This window comes from Netta rufina (assembly GCF_964035555.1).
Source record: "Netta rufina genome assembly, chromosome: 4".
Lineage (NCBI taxonomy): Eukaryota > Metazoa > Chordata > Aves > Anseriformes > Anatidae > Netta > Netta rufina.
The window spans coordinates 35,556,049-35,573,247 of NC_140127.1; the positions used below are offsets into that span (position 1 = coordinate 35,556,049).

Sequence of the window (17,199 nt, forward strand, 5' to 3'; positions counted from 1 at the left end):
ACAGTGATGGTTCCAAACTGCTCTCTTATTGCTATAATCAGGCAGTTGCAGACACAAGGTTTCTGGGATGTCAGTGAATCCAAAATGACATCAGGAAAGTCCTTTGACGAAATTGTGGTTTGCAGTGGAATTGCTTTGTAAACTATTTCTCATGAAGAAATATACATAAAAAAAATTCCACTACCTGTAAAACCGTATTTGTGATAGTGCCTGCCCATGTATGCGTGCATGTATTGGGTATCTGTACATCAGTGGGGATGTACAGGAGTATTTACACACATACAACAAATTTATTGGCACATTTCTGGATACTATATTTAAATTAATAAAGTAAATCAAATCACCGTTCTTTGTTGCGGGATAACCAACCGTCTTTTAAAAATGACAGGATTCAAAACAAATGCCCGTTGAAAGTGTAGTTTCCAAATAGTCCCAGAAACTATACAATATAGCTGGTTAGGTCCAGCAAATAGGATGTCATGTCTAGGATCTGATCAAGAATACCTGCCCTTGTCACTCTTCGGATGTTTCTATCCACTTGTTCACACTGGGGGCCGAGATAGCCTTTTTTACATAAGCATTTATTGGGCCTTACACAGACACCTCCATGTCGACACGCCGGGTCACACTTTGCTGTGGGTAAAAAAAGAACAGTTTTCTAATTTCTTTCAAGTATCACAAATCAAAAAGATACAATGTGTATTCATTAAGAACTACTTTTCTGAACTTATAATGGTAAAGCACATAAATTAAAAATAAAATAGAAAGGATGAAATATTGGATGTTTCAAAACTGTACTTTTTAAAGTTGTAGAATAGTAGGGAGAGGAAGTATTTTTTTTATGTCTGTGAGAGTATCTCCCAGGACAGACTGTGAAAATCAAATAGCAAATTTTTGAAAATGTCCAATTCCTGTATTCGGGTGGGATTTTGGAGTGCATTGGCGACTCAACTCAAAAGATTTTAGGCTTCACATATCATATGACTTAAAAGAAGACATGCAACATTGCTAGAAGTTTAGATAGTGGTGGCCTACGTCATCCCATTTCTTATGATGGCAAGCCAAAAAATTACTGAAGTTGTAGAGATATATCAGCACCTGACCACATCCAAACTGGCAAGAACTATATCATAGATAAACTTCTTACTCTGTACATGCAGAGTTCTGCACTACGCAATTGAGGCACAAAATGGTGCCCGTTTGGCTCCTGAATAACTTAATCTTTGAATAAAATTGAATTACCATTAAAAAAAAGAACCAGAACATATTTTACATGGCTTTTATCAGTTAAGCTTGGAAGATTTACCCTATCTCTTTAGTCAATATTTGACAATTTACCAGTAGAGTTCTAGGTCAATCATCTTGCCTAAAGTTTTCAGATTTAAATGCTATATCAAGTCGTAGCCAATGTTAGCAAAAACAGTATTCATAACTTCCAGTTTTTAAAGTGGTCTCTTCTATGGCACAGTCACTGCACTGTGATACAGGAAAGCTACAATATCTATTTACAAAGATTTAAAATACACTATACAAATCATGTTTCTTGATATTATTCACGAATTTCTTAATTACCTTAGATGGAAACTGATGCCTTGTAACTATTTTTTCTTACTTATGTTTATAGCTTGAGGTTCAAGCTAGAACACCTCTGCTAAGTGCTGTGTGGGATACAATGATGAAAACTCCTTAGTCCACATGTTTTTCTGCAGTTTCTTGTGCAAACTTGTATCTAACAAACTATCTATCAAAGAACAATAAGTTTTTAAACAAAACAGATTATTCAAGACACATTTATGGTCACACTGGAGATATTTTTTGCTTTGAATTCCACTTGGATAAGGGCTGTAGAATGGACCTCATTCTACAAATCTAGGCAATATCTGACTGACAAGTGGGGACAACCAAAGCTGGGCTGTCTGGCTGGATTGCCTCATCCATTTCTCCAGCCTGCTTTTCTTGCACAGCTGTGTGATGCTCGGCTTATGCATCTTGTCAGTAGGGTATATCGTGAGCGATTTCATCCATTGCATTTCAACCCAAACTACGTCACTCCTGCTCATCAGTAAGAACTGCAAGGCTGCTGGAATTTACACTCCAGTCTGTAAGGGCTGCATGTCAACCTCAGCAGGGCCCTCCTGAGAGCCTTTCCAACCTGAAGTATCCTGGGGTCCATCGCCAGATCCTTGCTTTGTCTTACTCTACAATTCTTTTCCTCTTTTGTTATACCTCTGCATATTGACATCTGGTCAAACTCTCTGAGCAAATATGAGTCAGAAGACTGTGCTGATATACTAATAGCAGCTTCTGGTTCTCAGGCTTGCTCTGGATGATCTGTTAGGCCAGAATTACGTGGCTCAGCCATAGTAAGCACAGTCTCTGTGAGACACTGGTAGCACAACTGTGGCACTCAAGGTCACTTGTTCATTCCTCTCTCCCCTTTGGTGGCATACATCACGTTTGCGATCCATCAGGTTTGATCACTGCCACTTTTTCAAGTGACTCTTCAAAGACAGCTACAGCAACAAGATGGGACTTAATGAAAGCACCACAGTTATTTACGATGGATCACAATTACTTTCCAATTATTAGCTGCTTTGTGACAAGTTGTACACAGAATTCTCTAGAATTCTCATTTTAGTCTTTAGGATCAAAAATAAGAATGTACCAAAACTAAATTAGTTGTATTAATTCACGATGTGCAAAATATGCAATAGTGACCTGCAGGCCTGATTTTAGTATCTTTCCTGACCAGGTACTCCTATATGACACAGATAGTGTAAGATTGCAGGCAGGAGCTCCATGTCCAACAGTGGAGCAATCAATATTATTGATTGCACTTCCTTTTATTTTACATAATTGGTGTAATAATAAGAATGCTGCTGTCTGTCATACTTCTGCTCTTACTTGCATTCTGAAGTGGTTCCCATTGCATGAGACGTTTTGATTTTAACTGTTGGACTCACCTAAAGACTTATTCTGCTCCTACACCTCATGAGATCAGTATCTCTTTTATGATGTCTGAGGACTAACTGTCAATGAAAATTTCTCCTAGCAAATTATTAAAAGCAAATTATGCTACGTCATTGCTTTATTCACTTGTTGCTATGAATCTATATACAAACCAGCTCTGCAGAACTCTCCTTCCCAGCCTTGATTACAGCAGCATTTTCCTGTGGGAGTGCAGTGCCCATTCCGACAGTGCCTTGAGCATTCAGATGTCAGTGTCTGTGCAGACTGAGCTGTTCTTTTGCATTCTTCAGGGACTAAAGGCCTGTATAAAAATATACGAACCAAGCATATAGTTAAAAGTCAGGGTCAAGGAGAAAAACTGCTTTTGCACATGAAATTGAAAGTTGTAATTTTCACTCAGTATTATTATAGTTGTTTTAAGTGGCTTCTATAGGAACGTGTACAGCTTTCCACAGAAAGTATATTGATACAAAAGAAAAATCCAAATCTCATTTAATGCTCTTAGTTGGAAACGTGCATACTTTATCATGAAGGACATTCATTTCCTTGTATTTAGAAAGATACTGGCAATTAACATAGAATTCAAACTTTATTTTTTATTGAAGGCCTGATTCTCATGCTATTATCAGCAGCGTAAATCAGTGTTCTTAGAGGACTTTTTTTCTTTTTTTTTTCTTTTCTCCAGGACACCAGTAAAATAAAGATGGTATGTTACATTGCAGAAAAATACAGTGTTACTTGCTATTCTTTCATATAACTGCCTTCAGAGGTCTTTTACAAGATTAAATAATAGTCCTTGAAACTTCCTGAAGCGTGAACATGGTAAAAAGAGCATCCCTAAGATCTAATCATGGGCAGCACATATCTCTATATATTCAGTTGGGAACTGAATTGCCTCTCAGCAGATTTCTTACGGTACTCAAGGTGTTGACTTCAGGCAGGCAGGCCCACAGTAAATGTTTGTAATAAACATGAAAAGCTCTCTTGCTTCCAGGGAACACTTTCACTAAAGGTAACAGCACTGGCACAGGTTGCCCAGAGAAGTTGTGGGAACAGCTCCCACCTTGGAGCTGTTCAAAACCCACCTGGACAACCTGCTGTAGGTGTTCCTGCTTGGGCAAGGTGTTGGGCCAGATGACCTACAAAATATTTTTTGTCCTACGAGATATTTTGGATGTCCAGTAGCTTTTTTATTTACAAAAGCACAGCATTATATTCCTTAACAATGAAGTAGCTGTAGCGCTTTAACATAAGTCTGTCTTAACTGTTGATAGAATTACAAAGTCTTTTTTACATGGTTTTTGAATTGAGCTGCTTGTCATCATGCTGACCACTTATTTTGTTTGTGATTTGAATTCAGCAGCTAGAGACTGATAGGATCACCACAAAGCTACAGGTTCCAGGGACAGGTATCATGATTTGTCTGTGGCGTGGGTTTGATTGCACAGCAATAAATTGAGAAAAGAATGTCAGGATCTCCCAAGAGTTCTAAACAAGTAACTGAATGGAATTGTAATGGCAAATTAAGTTAATTACTGACAAATACAAAATGACTCATTGTCAAAGAAATAGTTTGAACTACTGCCATGCATTCCTAAACTTGAGATTTGTAGGAAGAAGATTCTACGAGATTTATGGAGAGCTCAGTGAAACCTTGGCTAAGTGTCCAGCTAGAATTCAAAGAAAACAAAACAAAATTGTTCAAGATAGTAAGAACAGAATAGAAGAGTACTAACATAAGTATTAAACCCCCAGCTATATGCAAGTAGCTGGAATAGCAACTTGTGTACTGGCTACCCTATCAAATATTAAAATTCTAGACTGAAACCCCTCTGTGAGCAAAGAGAAAGATCTTGATAGTCTTTGGAGTACGAGAAAGAAAGGGTGGAGAACAATGTGGAAATTAGTATGTGGAAAACAATGGTGGAAAAAAAAAAAAAAAAAAAAACAGGAGGAAAATTGGGGATTCTTGTTTACTTCCCATTTCAATGTCAGAACTATTGAGGAAAAAAATTAAGCTCAAGAAAATAAAGTTAACTAGTTGAACCCATGGCTTCTAAGGTATCAACAAAGCCCATGTTCTAGCAGCATTTTAAAAAGATATTTCTAAGCACAATGGGACCATTCAAGTATTATTAGATAGGGTAAAAATTTGTAAGAAAAATAAGCACATATACCTAATGTCACAGAATTCCCTTATTAGCTGACTGGACTTATATTTTTCCCCTATTTTGGCATGCAGCTTTTTAATGGTACATTACAGAGTTTCTTGCATTCTTCTTTGAAACAGAATAATAGAGTACAGGATCACTGGTTTGTTTCACCCTAGCACTTTCTCTGCTCAGCCTTAATTGCTAAGATGATTATTTAAACATCCATTCAGAACTGGTTGCCCAATGACATTAAGGACAGAAAGAATGTGTAGCTGCATCTTTCAGTGTAGCACCAAGTTCTGATTTCAAAAGCACTTTTGAGAATCAGATTCAAGCTCCTGTATTATTTAAGGTCTTTGAAGTATGCTTTGACACCTTTCGTGCAGCACATTTGAAACCCTTTTTTTGTGTTCACGTATTTCCACAGCTGTCTTTTAAATATAATGCTTTTTTTTTTTTTTTTTTTTTTTTTGACCTGTAAGGAATTTCACTTCTATAGTAATGAGTGCATTACATATGATCTGGTTAGGTAAGTTCCTACACTTAAAAATTATATGTGAGATTCACAGACAGCACTATTTTGGAAAGAGCTATACAAAATTACAAGATTTTCAGTTGAGACTTATTCAGATTTAAAGTAAAAAGATCTGCTTTCTAATTGCTACGTCAGGAAAAGAAAGGTGTGAATTTGTGTTGATTTCTTTACAACCATCTGCATAGCAGGCAACATTTTTTAATTCATCTGTCTCAAAGCCCATTTCTTTCAGGTTGTTTTAAACGGAGTCTTCTCTTTTTCTTTCTCAAAGACAAGTACAGTACGGTGTTCAGCAGAAAGAATAACCTCGGGTTCCTGGAGCATCTCTTAGAAAAGAGCTCCAGTGGTATATCTTCAGCAAAAAATGACCTCACAAGTCACAGAGGTATTTTATTTATGAAGACAATGATTTATTTTCTTAATAGATGCAAACTATTTATCTATGATAGTGCTGGAATATTTGGGTTCTTTCTATTCATATTTCATGAGGGAGGCAGAAATCATACTTTTTCTTTTCTTTTTTTTTTTTTTTTTTTTTGTATCCAGCACAGCATGGCTGGCCACTTTTATGATTTAAAGCTTTCTAATGCTCGTGGTGCTTGTGAATATAACCTTGCCTTTTATTCTACCATCAATCAATAACTTGCACTCATCAGCCTTGGATAATATTTATTAAAGGTGGGGTGGAGTAGAAACAAAGATGGAAAAAATTCTGGTTGGCAGAGTGCCTTAGGAGAAGAGTAATACAAATGCAGCTGCAGCAGAATCCTTTTTGTGTGTGAGAAGAATTACTGTTTTTCCTTATTTGTACTATGGGAAAAGCCACACTTCTTTCTCAGGATTTGAATGCCATTCTGGTACAAACACATATCATGAGAAAGTCTCTGCCCCACAATACTTACACTTTGCATTCTTAAGGCTTAAAGGGGTGGAAATTTTCAGGCTCAGTGTAAGTGTTTTGAACTGAATCTCACAAAGATAACATAAATCTCGAAACTGACTGCCGGGACTTGATCTTTGCAGCACTTAGACAGCGTATGATTTTGTTTATACAACTAGTGCTTCACTCTGTCTCTTGACGTGGAAAATGGAGGGGAATAGATGTAGCCACACCATGGGCTGGAGAGAATTTTGTTACTTGTCTCCCTCAATCTATAAAACTCTAAAGGGTACAGCTTGATTACTCTTACAGTAAGCAGTATTTGGTCCGCAGAAAGTCAGCCAAAAATGTAGCTGATAATGACTATTTATATGGTCTCTACAATTCTAGTTATCTTAAAGAGCTGTTCATATATACAGTACAGTACAGTATATCTTGCTTGTTAAAACATGCTTTCATGAAACTGTGTAACAACTCTAAATGTATGGAACATGGAGGAGAAGTTGTACTGGGGGCTGGGGCCCTTGCTAGGTCCTTTCACTGCCATGGTTAGTGAACTGAGAATTCCTGACTGTGCAATACGTAAAATTATTCTGACTACGTTACTGCAGCTGGTGTAGGAAAGTAGACTCTACTGTTAGTTTCGAGGCATACAAAAGTCTGACATGCTCTATTAGATTAGGGTTCATCATATAATTGCTTAGAACTCCATGCTTTCCTTCCTCCAGCTTTTCCCAGCTCCACTAAGCGTGCAGTGATGTGCTTGTTGTATGCACCAGCCTGTAACTCAGACACATGGAATCAATGCAAATGGAGGGTCAAATTCAGCAGTTATACAATGGTACTGAACACAGCATAATTCCTCCATCAGGCCTTTGACACTATATTGAAAATCTCTACTATCCTGCTAAAGTGAAGAAAAAAAAACACAACAGAAAAAGAGACAAAATTCCTGGATGTTCGAATTCGAACAAGAGATGTGGCCATAGAAATCCTGATTGTGGTACAAAATATGTGGAAGAACATTATACTTCAATTAACTGCACACAAGATACTAGGTATCAGAAAGATGCCTAAGTCTATCACCAAAGCTGGTGCGCTAGTTTATTTTTTTTTCCTTTATAAGGGAAAATGTCAAGAAAAAATAATTTTACTTCACTGTAATTTACTACTTGTCATAGAATAAATATAGCATCTCTTCAGGTACAGTTTCTAAAATTAAAAAGTATACCTTTAGTCCTGGGAGAGATGCCAAAAGCTCGTTACTTGTCTCCAGATTTACTACATGGGAATAATGTGGAAAAAACTCACAGCTTTTAAGATTTAAACTCAGCAGCATATCAAATTTATTCTTATATGGTATACTTGTTCATGACCTCTAGTCTTAAGAAATTCTGTCATGTTTGAAAACTAGTCCCTAGTGAAGCCTGTATCAATGTTAATAGCTAAGAGGTCAATGCAACTGCTAAACAGTTTGTATTACTGTCAGGGTGGTCATGAAAACAACACCTGCTGCATGAGCACTTGGCAGCTGGGTCAACAGGCACTGTGGGAATTTATCAATTTAGGGGGCCACTTGCATAACACTTTGACTGATGAATTGGGAAAGACTGGCTTACTGGGCTAAAGCTGCTCTATTATGTATGACTTTCTTTAGGATGGCAGAGGCTTCCTGCAGGCTCCAGAAAATAAGCAAAAGATAAACTGAGCTGTTTTTTTTCCTTATAAAGTGATAAAAAGTGAGAACTCCTTAATAGCCAGCGCTAGAAAGACTTAGAAAAATGAAAAAAAATCCCAAACCAAAACAAAAACTTTTACAGTCAGTGAGCTGTGATGTGATTGAAAAAAATCCTTAGGTTTTTCCATCATGGTTACAAAGGAGTTTTTGTGAAGTACTTCTGTAAAGTGAAACTCTCTAGACTGGTATTCGCAAAAAGCTCTAATTTCTCTTTAGTGTCTCTTATGGGAATAGTAACTGCATGTGGGTAGGTAAATGAGATAAGAATTTTGCATGCTATGGCTAAACTAAACATAATTAGACATTAATTCTGGCTTTCCATTCCCTCAAATGACTTAAGGGATAGTAACTTTCTGAACAGAAAGAAATCACATGGCCCACCTGGGTTGGTGAGAGCATTCAACAACAAAATTGGCTCATTTGACAGTCAGCTTTAAGCAGTAGCTTCACAATATTTCTATAACCCATCAGAACTATGTTGATGCAGATTAGTCTAGTGCTGTATGTTTCTGACTTGCCATTTCCGTAGTAATTAAAGTCTTCAAGAAGGCTATACTTTCATAAATGCTGCTCTTACACCTTTCCATCTAACACTCCTGACTCATGCTAAAAAGTAAAATCACAACCATTCTTGTAAAGAGCCTGAACAATGTCAACATGAGTTATAGCCTAGATATAGTCCCTTAATGTTTGAAATCATTCTGTTTGGAAAGACTCTGGTAGTGGATATCCCAACAGTGGTGATGGAAAGGATGATAAATGGAATTACATACTCTGGAGGGGCATGAAAGAGGAGGGAGATGGTTTGAATCAAGTTCAAGTTTCAATCCAGCGGAAAGCAGCTATTCTGGCTGTTGATACAAAACATATTGAAATCCAGATCTATAAGGTGTTAAACATATGGAGAGGAAGAGGAATTCTTACACGTGCAAGGAAACTTACTAAGCTCCGCCTTCTTTTGTAAATATTAGCTGCTAGCTCCAGTGAGCCATGCTGGTCAAAACAGTTATTCTTCGGCTTTGGAGTCATGGTATAGGCAGTGGCAAAAACTTGTAACTTCATAGGGATTACAGTGGTGCATGAGTGTCCTTCTAGCTTCTCTGGTTTTAGTCTCATCTTTTAAACAGAAATCTCTCGCATTGTCTGTCACTTTGACTATTCTTCTCTGAATCTTTTTCATTTTATCTAGAATTTGCTTAGAAGTGAACATGATCATAGTGTAAGTATTCTAACAGAAGACTTAAAAAGCCAAACTGTCACTGTTCTGCCAACTTCCCAACTTCCAAAGTTTATTTTCTTTCTATCTTTCCTTTTTTTTTTTTTTTTTTTTTTCCCCTATGTTTTTCATATAACAGCTGGTAATAAGTTTGTATCAGCTATAATTTAAACATTATCAACAGATATTTCTTATTTAAATACGCATTTTTAGTACTGCCTACATTTAATTTTCTACTCTCATGCTACATTTTCTTTCCTAATAGGTTTGTCTCCTATTTTCTCTGTTACTGACTAACAAGAATATTTGGGCTTATATACATTTTCTATATCACTGTTTACCCAATAATTTTCTATTTTTTTAACATAAATATTTTCTCATTCATTCCTAGCCCTTGAAAGCGTTTTACTTCTCACAACGTAGCATTTTTTGATAGTCATCAACTAATAGCTATATTTTTCAGAGGCATAGTTTTAACTTAGGAAATTTTAGTCTGTTGGTTTAACCAATTTACCTAATATTAAATGTTTGTAATCTTTAAGGTTTCCCTCATCTCCTGCAATCTGAGAGCTAAATATGGTATTACCTATGTTCTCCTTTGTATTCAGTTGTGATATTAGGTAATATATGTGTCATACGCCTGGTCTTTAATTTGTTTTTAATTTTTCTGTTTCTGACTTATCACGGCATTGCCTGATAGTTCCCACACATCAATGTGTCATTATAGCAACCTTGCTTTGAAGAGAAGGATTATTTAATTCTGGGCTTTTCACGGGAGGATATTTAGTTATTGATGTAAAGTATTTGGAGACCTGTTGGAGGGGTGAGGAACTAAAAAGAGGTTTCCCGTGGTACCTTGTATTCTATGTTTCAAACCGCCTTGATGGAGGGATTCAGAACCTCTGCGTTGATCCTATTTATAATCGATTTTCATATACCACCTCAATTTAACACCCAATGTTTATTACATCTGAAGGATTGTTTTAGGATAGGACCTTCCTATTGCTAATTATTGAAGTTTCATGCAAAGGGTTCTCTGGATTACTCTCATTCTCTGATCTTCTAATGTTTTAAACATCCTATCTCTTTTGAAAATTTTCTACTGCTAGCAATATCAAAATAATATGTTTCTTAAGCTCTGTTTGAGATGAGGAAATCAGGCTCACAGTTACGTTTGAGAACAAGTTTGCTTACTCAGTAGTTTCCTACAAAGATCAAAAGAAACAAAATCCTGCACCTCTATATAACATTTATTATTTAGAATAAAAGAGTAATTACGTACTCTTATAGCAGCTTATAAGCACTAGCAGAAGATTGTTTTTTGCATGAAGTTTTAAATTTCCAGCAAGGGGTCACCACAAGGAATGATAATTGTATTCTTCTGCACTGTCCCATGCATGGAAGGCTCACTCTGTAAATAGATTAGTCTGCCAGGGCCACCCCTCATAGGACTTTGTTATGTTAGTAATGAATTTCTACGATGTGACAAATCAATACCTTGATGACTGTATACCTGATGCGCATAGCCAACTTGTAGCATCTTTGCTTTATGTTTTAGAAAGTTCACTGTGCTAGGGTTTGCACTTTTTTTTGATGTAGTTGTATGGTATGTAACATGAGGAAGGCATTAAACAGAAAAGCAAAATAACAGTATGCAGAAAGTATTAGCATGTGATTAACAATTACTATTTTGCTAATAAAGCGTTACGTGAACATTTGTCAAAGCCATGGAATTTTTAAATTGTTTATAAGTGTAATGTGAAATCAGCATGAAATGGTAAGTAGAGCTGCTATGCTCTTTTGTGGAAGTAATTGGTCATCTTGCACTTAAAAATCATCAATAGTATGAGATTAAAAAACAGCAAAACTCAAACTTTGGCTGAATGAAAATTGTTCCATGTTTCTAGAAAGTGTTACCAAAAACTATATCCCTTTGCCACAGTCTGTTTAATTTCAAAGGTATGCCAATTTACAAAAGTATTTTATAGTTTTCTGGTTACTTTCACCAGTAACCAAACACAGTCTTGACCCTTTTCCATACATGAAAACAGCCAACCGTGAGTGCAGCAATGGGAGGTCTGGCCTTTCAGGTATGTCAGCTGAAGACCACCCTACTGGAAGAGGTAACAAGAACAAAAAGCCGAGGTCAAACAAGGCAGCCCCATGTAATTAGATACTAATAGTGGATTTAGGGTGTAAAATTCACTTAAAACCATATACCAACAGACTAAACAATCCCAATAAGAATGGCAAGTTTTGTTCTAAAACAATGTTTTTAATACCAGAAAGCATAAATAAAACATACATAATAACCTTGACTGACAGACTGCACTAACCTGCAGTAACATCTGCTTCCAAACTAGTTGCCATAGGTTTGGGTAGCAGAATCAAAAAACTCTGAAACTCTACTGTAATTTACAGAACAGTGTGCACCCAGTTTCATGGGTTTATTATTGATTTTACATGTTGTTCCATAACAATTTTTAGAATTTAAATTCTGACAAGACAACAAATTCCTCTCTTAAACAGTCAACAGCAAAATCAATAATGATGTCTGTATGTGATGTTAAAGGATAAACATGCTGAAGTAGGTACTGAACTAATAGACATACTAATCTAGGTTGTTCTCATGGGAATGATGAGGTCAAATTAATTATTTTAACAAAATTTATTTCCGTTGGCCCTTTAATTTTGTGTTTATTTTTGATGTTTTTGCAGGATGCATGTGGTAGCTTTATACGCCGTGAACTTGGTCCGATGGAGCAGAATGATCCATCATGAAGAAAGTGGTATTTCACCTGCCAAAGTAAGTGTCTGCTACTCACTTTCTCTTATTACTGCTGGGCACACTGGACTGCATATGGGACTGGCTTTGTGCAGTCTTTCCATGTCCCCTGGTATTTCCATGGCTGTAGCTGCTCTGCAAAGATCTTGAAGGTGATCAGACCTCAAGAAATTCTGGTTTGGTAATTTTCATTTATTCTCATTTTACAGCTGGTAAATTAGTTTAAATAACTGTACTGATCATATTAATTCTACATCTTATAAATCATGTGGGTGTGATTCATAAGCTGTGGTTTAAGAAAAGTTAATGAAGAACACGAGAACATTAAGAAATAAGTAGATTTAAGAAATGTTAATGACTTGAGTGTATTTTTGGCACACAGTCCAAGGACAGAAGTTTTCCTTCCTTAGATTCTCTCTTTGTGCTCCAAACCTCCCTAAGGAGAGACAGGTGAGTGCTTGAATGTAGAAGGATCTTGAAACCAAGAAAGCAATAACAATGCACACCTGCTGAGGATTCAGTCCTCTGTATACTTCTCAGTTGGTGGTGTCTCCTATACAACACCAGAGATGTTTGGGAAAGACTGAATTTGTCCCTCAGATAAGTTTACTTATGGCAAAACTGAAATTGTGAGGAAGTGAGACTGGAACTGACCAGGTAGTAGCCAAAGAAATTATTGACCTAAAGCTAGTACCGTCAAATTATTTCTGTAGCAGCTTTTCAGTATGCAGAGTAGATATTGTCAGCCAGCACTAACCTTTTGAGCCAGCTCCCTTTGTGAACTGTCACACTGCAGTGGCAGCTAAGGCAGCAGCAGCACTAGGGGGAATTCCAGCATTCTGCCTTCCATAGACACTGTATAACCTCTGTGATACCTACAAGGCATTTGGTTTCAGAACTACCAGAAGCATCTTTTACCTTTACTGGTCCATATAGTTGCACTTTAAATGTGTCTAAACTTCTAAGAAAATATACAAAGAATGTGAATCTAAGAGGGAAAGTGGGCAGCATTTATCATAATGTCGAAGAGTAAAAATTAGTGGTGGCTACACTTCTACTGTTCAGAAAGTCACTTTCTATGAGACAGCGACTACTTTTAGTGAATCTATTTAGTTTGCTGCTGATGGTACATTAGCTTTTAGGAAACCCCTGCACTAAGAATTTTCCTTCTTATTTAATGTAAGTATTGCACAATACAGCTACATGAAAGAACTACACTTACCTTTTGGGTTTTAACCTGTTGAAAGGAAGATTGATCTTAGGGAGTAGTGCAATGCTCACCTTTTCGGGTCAATGATCTTGTAGAGCTTTCCATTGTGAGACTGCGTCATACTTTTACTGCTTGATAATATGTAAATCTCACCTGTTAAAGAAAACAACACAATGAAATAGTTCCTCTTTCATAAGATGTCAAACGTTTTTGTGATCTAGTGTGTTTGCAAGATGAGGTTAAAAAACACTTGGGAGACAACTCACCTCACTGAAATATACAACAGAATCATTGCTATCTGAAAATTTAAATAAGCACTTTTCCCAAATTGATGCTAAAATGTGAAATATACTTTATCATTAATGTTTTTTTTTAATTTCATATTGTTCATATATATTTCATATTGTTCATACATATTCATAAAATATATAATTGGGGAATTATAAAGAGGGATCCATCTGTTCATGCAGTACCTTTACCCATCTGTAACATGGGGAATTAAAACAGGCATATGAGTTGTGTCATAGTGAGTGACATGATTCAAAGAATGTGAGAGAAAATAAGGACCTTTGACCCTTCCAACAACCCTTTCTCTTCTCAATTCTTCTTACACAGCTGGTAAGGTGTAGCTGAAACAGCAGTGACGAAAGCTTTGGCAAAGGAGAGCTAGCCTTCAGATTTCTTCTTTTAAAACATATACTATGATTTTTAAGAGCTTAGCAGGCAATACTGATAAGACTTATAATTTAATAACATAGTTTTTTCTATTTACCTAATTCGTCTTCGCCAAATCCCAAGACAGGGCCTGAAAAGAAACCTCTACATGAACCGCTGTTGCCAAGACAGAGGGGTTTCTCTTGCCACTGTTTAGTTGCAGGATTCTGTTGCAGTGTTAAAAAATTTCTATATTCAAAAATACATAAAACAAATTGTTATATTACATTTTAAATATAGAATTTTCACTGTCCAGATAAATAAATACACATTTGCAGGAAAAAGCTCCATAGATGCATATATGCAGTTCATCACATCTTATTTCCTGCCTGTTATTTTTCAGATGTTTAAAAAGCATAGCATTTCCCTTCCTTTCATTAAACATTGCAAAATTGGGTTCAAGCCATGCTATAGATAATCATTTGTGAATACTGAGCTATTTGGCATGGGAAAACTATACCCATTTATTTAAAAATAATTCTTTTACTCCATCAATGATGTTTCCGTAAAACCCCCAAAGTTCTCCTTATCTCATCATTTAGACCCGTTTGGCAAACAATTCCATGATTAACATTTATTCCCATTATAATGTAAATGATGTATGTAAGTGTTTGTAGAACTAAAATCTTTAGAAAGCTGTGATGCTAGTGTCTTTGTCTGTACTTTATTCCAAGGATTAGACATGTTATGTATGCTGCCATTCATTAGAATGTCATGCTGTTTGATTTCCAAATCTTGAATTTAATCTGTATTGTCACATTGCTACATGGGCAAAGTGACACAATTTAAAATGACTGTTGCTGTTCTTTTATACAAGAAGCTCATAACTAAATACACCTTATGTTCACTTTTGTTTAAGGCTGAGATTATAAGAAACCTACCCATTGCGGTCTCCAAATACATAACTTCCGTAGAGTCTTTCAGATTGGCAACCTCGATAGACAAATCCACCAACCAAGGCTCCACTGCTGAATGGTTTGAATTCTAAAAGTGAAGGCTCACTTTCTAAAAAGGAACTACCATAGCATTAGATCATATGCAGTTTCATATTTTGATTCATATTTATGAAAAGTATTATTACTTCAAGAAATAGGTTAGTTCTCTTTAAATGTACTTTAAAATTCAAGATGTGTAGCTGGAAAGAAAGCATTAGGAAAATCAGAACATTGCAACAAAAGCTGTGTGTGAAACAATGAGTTAGGGATTTAGATAGGAGACACTATAATTACCTTCTTCCATGCACAAGCCAAGAGAATAAAACTGTATCGGGATTAGGTCAGACTTCCATTGAAGTTAATGTGATTACAGCTATTAACTTTTTTGTGTCAATACAGTCTACAGAATAGATCTCTTGAATGTCAGGAATATAATTAAACCCCCTTCGCTGAAAAAGGTGCTCAGATTTTTCACCAGTACCTAAGAGCATGAATTCCTGTGATTTTCAGCAGAACTTATTTTCAAAGCTATTCAATGGTTTGAGAAAGTCTTTCAAAATCACAGTTTTAAATACAGTTTGTCTCTTACTTCCCATAAAACATTAGTCTTGCTGGATGTAGCTACTTATGGTAATTTTTCCTGCTGCTATTATAATTTCAGTTCCTACACTTTTTTTTTTTTTTTTTTTTTTTCCGAACTGATGAGTTTAGTCACATCAAATCGTGTCTTTGAGGAAGTTTCAATGCAAATGTTCCTATGCATGCAATCAAATATTGCTTAGGGTAAAAGCAGGCTCAAATTGAAATCCTAACTTCATAACTTTAAATTAAAGCCACAGCCAACACACTTTTTTGTTTCATAGGAACTTTATTTTTAGTTGGAGTGCTGTCTGCAGGTCTTTGATAAATGAATTTCCTAGATTATTCTACATGAGAAAGAGCTGAAATTTTAAATGTGGGAGAAAAGGATGATAAGCTCTTTTTATTTAAGCAGTCAACCCACAGCCTAGTATTAATATTGGCAAGCTGTTCTGGATAGACACAATATTGCTTAGTTTACTCTACAATAAAGATGCAGTCAAAATTCCATTGGAGCAGTGGTTTACCAAATATTATTCTTTGGTTTGGCTTTTATAAAATGCACACAGAAAATACATGCAATAACTAAAGTAGAACAATTGCATTACACGTTGGGACTGTGCTACTAGCCAGTGCAGCTGCTTTGCTTTTCAGTACAGTACAGGTGGAAGAACTGGAGATATGAATAAAACCTGAAAACATTATGTTCCAGGAAATATGTCAGTCCTTGATCCCTTTAAACACCTTTGAAATTTACCACCTTTTACCACCATGTATTTAGAAGCTGGGAAATGGTCAACCAAGGCAGGGGATAGCTCAGAGTAACTACCACCTGGCTTCCCTGAACAAGCAAGTGATCTTAGTAGGTATCAGAGTTAAACATTAAATTAAAATTGTGAGTGGCAATCATACTGATTCAGAGAGCACATAAAACATTCTAAAATTTTAAGTTCCTAATTGAGTATGTTTATTCTATTGCAATCTAAACTAGTCTATTATTATGAAGTAGTAGCATAGTGCATTTCTCCAAGTTGTTCATTTTTAGTAACATTTAAACAGAGCTCAGTCATTTCCCTGTTTGGTTTTGTTCTGTTGTTGTCTATCTCATTTTTTCCATTATAGGAGGCACATTACATGAGATTTCCATTCTGTACCTTAAAAGGTTATTTGTGAATGACTAAGATTACATTTTCATCACTTCCTGATATTCCAAAATCTTTTCTTTATGAGCCATCATTTGCAATTACAGTAAGATCTTAGAGAGACTAGCAACTAGCATATTTCTTGAATCTTATTTACATGATATTCTGCAAAAACAAGAACAAAGTTCAGCCATTTAAATTTTGTTTCATCTTTCATCTTTTATCTGCTCGTACTGTACTTTCATATATTCTGTCTTATGTAGGTTACCTATCCTGACTATGCAGTAAGTTAGTTCTCATGGCTTTACAGTCCTTTATTGTTTTCTGTTTTCTATTTATTAT

General features: G+C 36.0%; 1 protein-coding gene across 1 annotated transcript in view; it reads right to left on the minus strand.

Annotated features, from left to right (window-relative positions):
* Positions 1 to 439: 439 nt before the first annotated feature.
* HHIP (hedgehog interacting protein) overlaps positions 440 to 17,199 on the minus strand; it is a gene marked incomplete at both ends in the record, with an annotated part of 70,679 nt that continues 53,919 nt past the window's right edge. The window contains 5 exons of the mRNA XM_084285933.1: positions 440 to 633; positions 3,123 to 3,271; positions 13,559 to 13,640; positions 14,260 to 14,390; positions 15,083 to 15,206. Of these exons, the coding sequence (XP_084142059.1) occupies positions 440 to 633; positions 3,123 to 3,271; positions 13,559 to 13,640; positions 14,260 to 14,390; positions 15,083 to 15,206 (680 nt within the window). The remainder of the gene's footprint in view (positions 634 to 3,122; positions 3,272 to 13,558; positions 13,641 to 14,259; positions 14,391 to 15,082; positions 15,207 to 17,199) is intronic.